Source organism: Salarias fasciatus, chromosome 4, assembly GCF_902148845.1.
Source record: "Salarias fasciatus chromosome 4, fSalaFa1.1, whole genome shotgun sequence".
NCBI classification, from domain to species: domain Eukaryota; kingdom Metazoa; phylum Chordata; class Actinopteri; order Blenniiformes; family Blenniidae; genus Salarias; species Salarias fasciatus.
The window spans coordinates 25,061,908-25,072,268 of NC_043748.1; the positions used below are offsets into that span (position 1 = coordinate 25,061,908).

A 10,361-nucleotide genomic window follows, 5' to 3' on the forward strand; every position below is an offset into this window, starting at 1 on the left:
TTACTGTGGGGAAAGATGGAATGAGATGTGATTTCTTCAGGAAAATGAGATTTGGGGTGAGACTGGTTAAGTGTGATGTTCTGGTGACTTTAACCAACAATGAACAAATTATGTAATGTTTTCCCACGGGGCCAAACTGTTGCATTCCGTCGTGTGAGACGGTGGTTAGGTATAATAATCTATAGAACTAAAATTAAATATGTTTTACTGACTACAATGCGCGTGGATAAAAGTTAGATTGTTTACTTCGGTAAAGTAAAATGATGTGTCGAATCTGCGGATTCCGAACAGATCGGAAACTCCTGACGCACACCGTCGCCCCGTGGTATCCTGGGAGATGTGGTTCACTGGCTGCCAAGGTAGTGAGGTGTCTTTGGAAGAGGACTACACCTCCCAGCAGGCACTGCGGCAGCGCGTCGGCACAGGGCAGGCATTAGCTCACGCGGACGGTCTCTCGGAGTGCTGAGTCTCAGCTAGTCTCCGGACCGACGGAACCGCCGCTGGACGCACCTGAACCGGAGGGTTAGTACCGCTCGACGCCGGCTCCCGGGCGGACACTCAGGAGTACCGACAAGTGCGTAGCTCCGCTCACTTTTGTATAAAAAAAATACATAAAAATTACACAAAAAAACCCTCCAGACCCGCGATGGACCCGAGAGACACTGCCCCGGATTCCTGGGAACAGGAGGACGATGTGGAGGCCACGGTGGACGGGCAGCTGGAGCCGGCCTTCACCACCCTCAACGTCAACGCCAAGCCCTTCGTGCCCAACGTCAACGCGGCGGAGTTCGTCCCGGCGTTCGCCGTGAAGGCGCACGCGGGGACCCACGCGGGGAGCGTGGATTCCGGCGGTGAGTCTAGTCACGTTGAGCTGAGGGAGCCCCGCTAGCTGCTAGCTAGCCGCTAACTGTAGCCGGGCTGGGGGACTGCTAGCTGGTTAGCACAGCGCCGACACGCGTTCTGAGGACCGGGGCTGTGTCTGCGGGCAACGCCTGGCGCGGTGTGGCTGTCACGGCGGGATGTCTCTGCTTGACACGCCGCTCGGATCCCGGCGCGGTGCCTCGGTGTGGCGGCTGTTTGGGCGCCGGTGTAAGGCTGTGAATCCCCCCACACCAGCCGGCGTTAGCTCGTCTGAGCCGGCCGCCGGTAGCTGGGAGCTAGCATGTGGGTTAGCTGACGTGCTTTGACAATGAAGCGGCCGTGTCCCCGCGGACTGTCCTCCCGGGGTGGACCTCCAGCGGGGCGGACCGGCCCGGGCACTCGTCCCCGCGGCCGTCGCGTGAGCAGCCCGCTCTTTGAAGCGGCTCCCCGGGCAGACGGCGGAGGGAACGTGAGCGCTCGGAGTGTGACGTGGATGTTCCGACGCACTGCCGGGGAGCGGCACGGCGCGTGAGGGCACTCCGGGAGCCGGCCCCCCGTGACCCCCTGTGGACCCACACCTGACCCTTCACTGTGCCGCTTATTAAACAGCTGGAAAGATCCAGTCCAGAAGCTCTACTTCCCTTCATACTAATCACTGATATGACAGTAAAGCTCCCCCCCGCCCCCTGTGTGGGGTGGATGTGGGGGGGACATTGGACAGTCAGAGGTCACGACCCTGTTTCTAAGCACTTCACCCTCTGAAGGTATTGTTTAGGACAGGGATGGTAAACATAAGGCCCTGGGGCCAACTCTAATCCACCAGAGGGATTTAGTTGAGGTCATAAAGGAGCCATTACCTTCATTCTTAGAGAAAACTGTCCCTTTTGTTCTTGTTTTTGTGAACGGTAGTGGTTTTATTGGTAACTAATCTGACATTTAGCACAATTTTAAAGAACAATATTCAAAACTTTCCCCCCCAGAAATGTGTTTATAATGAAGAACCAGTGTTCAACCTCTCCATCAGATGTGAACGTCTGCTGAAGTTGGAGGCTCGTGTGTCCATCCTCATTAGCATTTAGCATTCCTGTAGTGTGTTTACAGACTCTTCAGGTAACTCCTGAAGTCTGTAGAGCTTTGATGGGTGAAGCGAAGCAGATCTTTGTGCTATCCTCTCAGATCTTCGACATCCTTGGCATCCTTTGGGCTGAATCTGCCTCCAAACTAAAATAAGTGACACTCTTGATGTGAAGTCTGTTGAAAGATGCCTTAGTGTGAGCAGAGTTTAAAGTCACACATTTCCAGGATGTGTACAGGACAAAATCATAAAGTTTAGATAGGCGGTTTGGACTATTGCCTCTGGTGCTGTCACATATTAAAAAGATTGGTGTTATAAAGCCCTGGTTTCAAACATGACAGACGCTGATGAACTCCAGCCTCTGCTTTTCACTCTGGACTTCTCTGATCCGCTCTGTTGTTGGTTTTCTCAGAACGATTCGATCCATTCATAAACGGCTCTGAAGTCAGAACCGAACTTGGTGTCAGTGGTAAACAGTGTGCAGCTGGCAGCAACTGTTTCGCTTCAGATCCTGATGCTTCCTGTTTTATGTCTTATCACCGCGGAGGTGTACAGGTGGAGCCAGACAGCTGCTCCCGGCTGATGGCTTCACTCTGGATTCAGGAGACCTGGACTCGGTCTCCAGTTCCCACCAGATTATTGATAAGTTTAGCCAGAGATCTCAGTTTTAAGCTGAATGTGGCCTGGGTGCCAGATAAGCCTGCTCTCTCTCTCTCTCTCTCTGCTGGTTTACCTCTCGTCCTTCAGTCTTTGTTTACTCCCGGCGCTGCGTTCACAGGGACTCCTGAGTTATCACAGGAGTGGATTCAGGCTGTGGGAACAACATAAACACTGTTAAAAGGTTTGTGTATCTACAGCCGGAGTGTTTAAGTGTTTGAACATCGTGTAGACATCCACACAGCGCCTGCTAACCTTGACTCGGCGCCCCGGCTGGTATCTGCTTTCCTGCTCCTCACAGCTGTAGTGTGTGAGGAGCTCTCGTCCCTTCAGCTTTCCCATTGTTGCTCTTTAACCTGGCCCGGAGGCACAAAGGCCACGTTGGTATGTGTGAAGTGTGTGTCAGCTCGCCGCCGTGCGTCACGTCCAGGCTGTTGATTCAGCTTCTGAGCGGCGCTGCCGGATTACCCGAGCCTGCAGTGACACCCTGAGTTAGCGCGGCGCTCGGACCTCCTCGGCTCAGGCTGGAGACCGCACGTCGCTGCAGATTAACGTCCGCCGGGTTGTGTCAGCCTCTGCGGTCGACTGTTTCACTATCACCCAAACACACGCTGCAGTGGCTCAGCCGCCACGCCGCAGAGTCTCCAGGAGCATGGAGCGCTCTCGCCTTCCATGCAGACATGAGTTTAAATCGGAGCAAGTCTTCCTCACACCGAGGTGATGCTCAGGCACCCCACATCTTTCAAGCTTCATCATGTCAGTATGTTTTCAAAAGAAAACATGTGAGGCAGCCGTTCTCACGCCGTTTTTTTTTAATATTGTGTCCAAGAAAGTCTGCAGAATCTCTGACCTTCCACTGGAGGCCAGATTCTCCCATGATCACCAGCTTCACGAGGAAAGCACTGGACAGTTTCCTCAGAACGGATCGAGAACAAAACGATACCGTCCAGTCTGTGTATGGAGTGTCGATGTCGGTCGCAAGAAACACAACAGAATTCTGGAACTCGGTCATAAATCTTTGAATTATGTCCAGTATTCCCTCTTTACAGGAGGATGTCAGGACACTGAAGTTCCCTCTGAGTTGCAGCTCAGTTAATGGAGCCGGCGGTCGTCTTGTCTCCTGAGAAGCACAGCAGTGTTTTGAAACAGCAGAACGCTCCTCTGGAGTGGGTCAGTGTTTCCAAGACGAAACTGAAAACTTGAGTTACATTTGGGATCTTTGTCTTCTCAGAAATGAAAACAGGAAAGGTTTCGGTCGGATGTAAACCCAGATCTGACCACAGCGAGACGCCGCGTCAAAGCTTCTTACTTATTCAGCAGCAACAGTGAAAACATGGACGCCGTCAGAGGTTCGGTTTCATGTAAATCCTCATGTAGTGGCGCTAATCTGACGGCGTACGCTGCTGATCTGGAATCAGATCTGTAAGGCCACAGTTCCTCTTTTCTCTCTCTGTGAGGCCTGATGGTGTCGGCCTGACGTTATCGCCGCTCTACAGCCTGCTGCTCGGTGTTTACAGCCCCTGTAATCTCTGAAGGGGCGGCGCCTTAATGCCACTCTAATGATATTCGGGCAGAGCGTCTCCTGGACTGTGTCGTCACCTCTGGTCCGGGCTGTAGCAGGTGTGTGTGTGTGAGTTCATCAGTCCGTGGCGTGCTGTGGTGGCCGTGTCCCCGACGGCTCCGGTTGTTGACAGTAAATACGGTGCGCTCCGAGTCCGAGGCGACACTAAGACGTGTTTCGCTGTTGTTGCGCCCGGGCAGCTCCCGTTGAGAACGGCGACACAGACATGACCACAGAGGAGCCGTGGGACCAGAAAGAGGCGGAGCCGAGCGAGGAGGAGCCGGGAGGCGGCCCCGGCAGGGACCGGGGACCGGCGGTGGCGGCCACGGCAGAGGACGCGGCGCCGGAGATCATGATGGAGGAGGAGGAGGAGATTCCCGTGCCCAAAGCCCCGCCCACACAGCCGGACGCCCCGAAGAAGGAACACATCAACGTGGTGTTCATCGGACACGTAGGTGAGTGTTTTAAAGCCGATCCTCGTCTCCTGCCGGTGAAGCAGGATTCTCCTGCAGTTCAGACTGGAGTAAGCCTCCAGCCTCTCCGGGCTCAGACCGGAGCGCCGTGACGCCGGCCGACCTTCAGCCGGTCGGTACGGGAGCCGACGCATTCCTGCAGCCTTCGCTGCGTCTCCGCTGACGCTCTGTCTTCACGCCGAGGCCAGAATCCTCCAGAGCGCCGTCACACCTGGAGTTTCTCACCCCAGTGTCGGTTTCTGCTTTTCCAGATGCGGGGAAGTCCACCATCGGAGGACAGATCATGTGAGTAGCAGCTTCTCCTCCGCACCGAGCGAGACCCGGGGCGTCTCTAACCCGCTGCCCGTCCCTCAACAGGTATCTGACCGGCATGGTGGACAAGAGGACCTTAGAGAAGTACGAGAGAGAAGCCAAGGAGAAGAACCGAGAAACCTGGTGAGAGCCGGAAGCTGAGGAGCTAGAAGATGACTGAAGCTCTTTGGGGAAGTGTGTGTGTGCCGTCCCTGTGTGAAGACGCTCGTCTCCGCCCTGCAGGTACCTGTCCTGGGCTTTGGACACCAACCAGGAGGAGCGGGACAAGGGCAAGACGGTGGAGGTGGGCCGGCGTACTTTCGAGACAGACAAAAAGCACTTTACCATCCTAGACGCTCCGGGCCACAAGAGCTTCGTCCCCAACATGATCGGGGGAGCGTCGCAGGCGGACCTGGCCGTGCTGGTGAGTGACGTCCCGGGCTCCGCCGCGTCCGCCGCGGCGTTCCATCTGACCGCCGCGCTGCCCCCTCCCCGCTCAGGTCATCTCTGCCAGGAAAGGAGAGTTTGAGACCGGCTTCGAGAAGGGCGGGCAGACGCGGGAGCACGCCATGCTGGCCAAGACGGCCGGAGTCAAGCACCTGATCGTCCTGGTCAACAAGATGGACGACCCCACGGTCAACTGGAGCCTGGAGAGGTGAGGCTTCGCTCTGAGTCCGTTGGTTTGAACCAAAGAAAACCAGACGTGAGCTCGGAGTCGGAGAGCCGGAGAGTCAGCCCGGTCTGGTGGGCTCAACAAGGTTCTGGAGGAAATGTGCAGCCACTCACACAGGTGTGTGTGTGTGTGTGTGTGTCTGCAGGTATGAAGAGTGCAAAGAGAAACTAGTGCCATTTTTAAAGAAGGTTGGCTTCAACCCCAAGAAGGACATCCACTTCATGCCCTGCTCCGGGCTGACGGGGGCCAACCTGAAGGAGCCCACCGACATGTGCTCCTGGTACACGTGAGTACACACACGGCACGCTCTACACACACACTCACACACGCGACCCTGACCCCCGTGCTCGTGTGTCTGTTGCAGAGGTCTCCCATTCATTCCACACCTGGACAGTTTGCCAAACTTCAACAGATCGAGCGACGGACCCGTCAGATTGCCCATCGTAGACAAATACAAGGTGAGCTCCCCGCCGGCCTGCTGCCTCCTCCGGTCCTCCGGAGGGTCCGACGTCGAGCCGTGACTTGATCTGCTCTGTCAAACGGTTCTTCTCCTGTTTGCGGCCTGTCTCCAGGACATGGGCACCGTAATTCTGGGTAAACTGGAGTCGGGCTCCATCAGTAAAGCACAGCAGCTGGTCATGATGCCCAACAGGGTGAGAGCAGCTCCATATTGATGTGGATGAGCCTCAGGTCTCGGATCGACGCCCAGCCTGCTTCATGTGTGTTTCCTCCGCAGCACGTGGTGGAGGTGTTGAGCCTCCTGTCAGACGACGTCGAGACGGACGACGCCGGGCCGGGGGAGAACCTGAAGCTGAGGCTGAAGGGCATCGAGGAGGAGGAGATCCTGCCCGGGTTCATCCTCTGCAACGCCGAGAACCTCTGTCACTCAGGGCGCACCTTCGACGCCCAGGTGGGTCCAGGCTGGCGGGAGACGAGACGGCCTCAGATGACGGACTCGTGTCCAAGATGTTTGAGATTTAAGAAAGAAAAGACTCGTTGTGGAGGTTATCTAGCTGGCAGTGAAGCACTTTGCCTCTGTTTTAAATTGTTCTTCCTGGAGCTGCTGGCAGTCGTGTGTGTCAGGCTGGTTCAGCGGCGCCCTCTGGTGCTCACTGGGGGTCATTTCTTCTTCTTCTCCCTCCCAGATCGTCATCATCGAACACAAATCCATCATCTGTCCAGGTTACAACGCAGTTCTTCACATTCACACCTGCATCGAAGAGGTGCAGATCACGGTAAGAGCCGCCGCCTCCCAGGTCCTGCTGGTCCCCGGTCTGGGTCCTCGTCTGGGTCTGGGCTCTGATCAGGTTCCTAATCTGGGTCCAGTACTAAAACTGTAATCAGATATAAGAACGAAATAAGTGAAATCCGTGCTTGTCATGTGTGTTTGGTCAGCATGGAGCTAAATGGCCGTTAAGACGTGTGTGTTTGTGTCCAGCCGTTAAAGACGGAGTCTCGTCTTGTTTCCACTGTAGAGGGATAAACCTGCAGGACTGATATTAAGACGGATTCTGCTTTCAGAGCTGGTTCCTTTGAGTGGTGAAGGCGATTCAGTACCTAGAATGGATCAAACCTGGTCTGGTCATATGGAGGAAGTGTTGGTACCGACTAGAGAACGCTGCCCGGAGTCTTGTTCCCATGATGCTTCGGTTTGCGGCATTTGATGCGTCGTGCAGCCCCGGTGTGAAGAGAGGATTGAACACAGGCTCAGCTGATTGATACGGAGGAGTTCTATAAACTGGAACCAGGTTTTTAAGAACTGTTTGATAGGGTTGGGGATTTGAGGAAGCCTCTCCACGGGAAGAGCAGAAAAGGTCCTGTCCTGTTCCGGACTGAAAACGTCTCCACGGTGAAATCCTGTCTGGCAGCCTCGTTATGTTAAAAGCCGGTAGACCTGAGCGCCTCCAGCAGTCACTTCCTCATCAGTGGCTCCGATCTGCTCCAAATGAAACGGGACATCAGGTTGTTTCCCTGAAACCAGGAGTCATTTGACAACCGTACAGGAAGCTCTCGCTTCCAGCCAGAAGGACCCTGGAGAGAAATCCTGTTCTGTGTTTCACTGTCGTTTTAAAAGATGTGATAAAGATCGTCGCGTCGCTGAGTGATTCTGACTCGCAGCTTTGTGAATTCTTCATCCTGACTGAACGAGAAGGTTTCTGCCTGACAGGAAACTGACTGTTCAGATTTAATGAAGTTGCTGAGAGACTGTTTCAGAACAGACGGCATTTATACTGAAACGGGAGCTTTTCTAACCTGAAGCTGACCGTCTCCCCCTGCAGGCCTTAATCTGTCTGGTAGACAAGAAGACGGGGGACAAGAGCAAGACACGACCGCGATTCGTCAAGCAGGACCAGGTGTGGCATCCGCCCGTCTGCGCACAGCAGGAACCATTTGCCTCGAGACCTTCAAAGAGTTCCCTCAGATGGGACGGTTCACCTTACGGGACGAAGGTAGGACGCCTCCTGGCGTGCGTCCCGCGGTCCCCGTGCCGTGGTGGGCGGAGTCTAAGCCGTGCGTGCGCCCGCAGGTAAAACCATCGCCATCGGGAAGGTGCTGAAGCTGGTGGCCGAGCGGGACTGAAGCGAGCCGGATCGGTCCAACAGCCCTGCTGAGGAAAAAGGGGCGGAGCTCCGGCCTCCCAGCCGCCCCCGCGCCGCTCCGGGCGGCGGCGCCGCCTCCTCCTCCCTGTCACGGCCCCGAAGATCAGCTTCAGAAAAACAAAACCACAAAAAAAAAAAAACGAACTCATGTGAAAATGAAACCTGTTTTTAAGCAAACGACAAACCGAGATGATGTCCACACGAGTCAGCTTTCTCATATTGAGAGCTCAGCTACGCCATCGTGGGTCCGCCCCCCTCCACCCCGCCCGCTCCTCCATCACATGACCTTTTTATTTCTTCCTCCTCACATTGTTTCTTTTCTTGCTTTCCTGAACGACAGTGGCAGAATGGCAGAAGTTACCTGTAACCAGAGGTGGAGCAGGGGTTTTCTGGGAGTAGAGAAGTGATTTTCAGAACCTGCAGAAGAACTTAACCAGATGAAACCAAATGTTGATCTTGGGTGTACTTTTCCCTTTGCTTTGACCCAGATTCTTTTTTTTTTTTTTTCTTTTCTTTTTCTTTTGGTTTCTCGTGGCGTTCTGGCAGCGTGCTTGAGCGTGTTCAAATGTTATAAAAACAAACAATTATGACAATAAAATACTAAATTGGGGACAATAAGTTGTGTTGATTGCGGGAGCAGGTTCGGCTCTGACGCTGTCCTCGTCTTCAGCCTGGGTTTATCTGCCCCACCTTAGTTTTAATCCGCCATGAATCATGGGAGACCGCCTGTCAGGAAGTCTGGTTTGAGTCCTTCATTGCAGAGTTTTGCTCCACAAAGTCTGGAAATGTCGGGTTCCTCTTTTGACGCCGTCCTCAGGTTCAGGACGTCCGGCTGAAGGTGGAGTTTATGGGAACATGAGGTGGTGTTCTGTCAGGAAAGGTGATTGAGACGAACTTCTCAGATGTTTTATCATTTGGAGCATTTCGATCAGACAACATCTGGTCACCTTCTCTCCACCTGTAGACTTCCTGCCTTGGTTGAACTGAATGTGAAGCTTCGTCGCTGCTGGTGTTGTCGTCCCGGTGTCACCACAGTCTCTGTCCCGCGGATTCAAACTGCCAGCTGCACGTCCTTTCAGCCAGTGGCCAGCAGGAGGCGCCAGCTGGCAGGATTCATCCTTGGTAACCTTCATCTTGGTGGCAGAAGCTGTGCTGGGAAGGAGTTAAAGTTTGTGAAGAATTTTCAGGATATTTTTTACTGTTTCTTTGTGCTCGTGTTTGACAGTCTCATTGACTGCTGGAACATTTTCAACACTCAGGTATTTATCTGGGTAACTATGAGGATCTCAGCAGGGAGAGACTCTAATCTAGTGGCTTCATTAAATGACGAAAAGCAGATTTAGACCAACTAATCTGAGTCTTTGGCAGGAGCCGGACCAGCGATCACTGAGTAGAAACAGAGCGAACCGGGTGCGTCAGGGTATGTGATGTTCCAAGAATCATTTCAGAGAGACGGTCAGTGATGATTTAATACTTAACTCTTCTCTAGAACATGTGAAACACCTGCTGTTAACTTGAACGCACGCAGCAGAGGGTCTCTGATGGAGACGGTGTTCTCTGAGGGTCTACCATGATCCACGGTGGTTCTAACGAAGGGAAGAGGCTGCACAGACATCATGTTCAAACAGTTTATTGGAGAAGATGGCGGCCCTCTTCTCAGTCCAGGGTCACAGGCCGAGTTCCGTCATGGAGGCAGGTAAAGTGCACGTTCACATTCACTGACACGCCCGCGTTATCAAAACTAGACAGCTCTCCCAGTCAAACCGCTGCGCGCTCTCATCTGAAAGTAGCTCAATGAAGGAAAGAAACAAGGCAATAGAGTGGTCACAGGCCGAAGCTAGCAGGCTACACGCTCACAACATGCGAGGAAACATGCACTCATGCTCGAGAAACACTCTGTCATGCTCGCAAGGCCTCGCTGGCAACAAGCAGTCTTCACTTCGAGTAGGGAGGAAGGGAGGAAATCAACTCTGTGCAGGGAAACAGGCTTCATAAGCACAAAAATAGATGATAAATGTCTTTGTCCACAACGAAAATACCCACATTCAGTGTAGCTAGCTGGAGCTAGCGTCATGTCTTATTGAAATCTGAGTGAGTGTTTTTGCTCCGTTACATCCCGTTGATGTAATATATATGGCCGAGGATCTGAGCCTGAATGACGTCCTGAACC

At 53.7% G+C, this 10,361-nt stretch overlaps 1 protein-coding gene across 1 annotated transcript; it reads left to right on the forward strand.

The window, feature by feature from the left end:
* Positions 1-428: 428 nt before the first annotated feature.
* gspt1l (G1 to S phase transition 1, like) lies at positions 429-8,801 on the forward strand. Its single transcript, XM_030088864.1, is given in 14 exon segments — positions 429-851; positions 4,355-4,609; positions 4,879-4,912; positions 4,985-5,062; positions 5,162-5,342; positions 5,419-5,573; positions 5,737-5,877; positions 5,956-6,049; positions 6,164-6,244; positions 6,328-6,501; positions 6,737-6,826; positions 7,871-7,945; positions 7,948-8,041; positions 8,119-8,801. Coding segments are annotated over 14 exon segments (1,710 nt in total). The 5' UTR covers positions 429-646; the 3' UTR covers positions 8,172-8,801.
* The last annotated feature ends 1,560 nt before the right edge of the window (positions 8,802-10,361 follow it).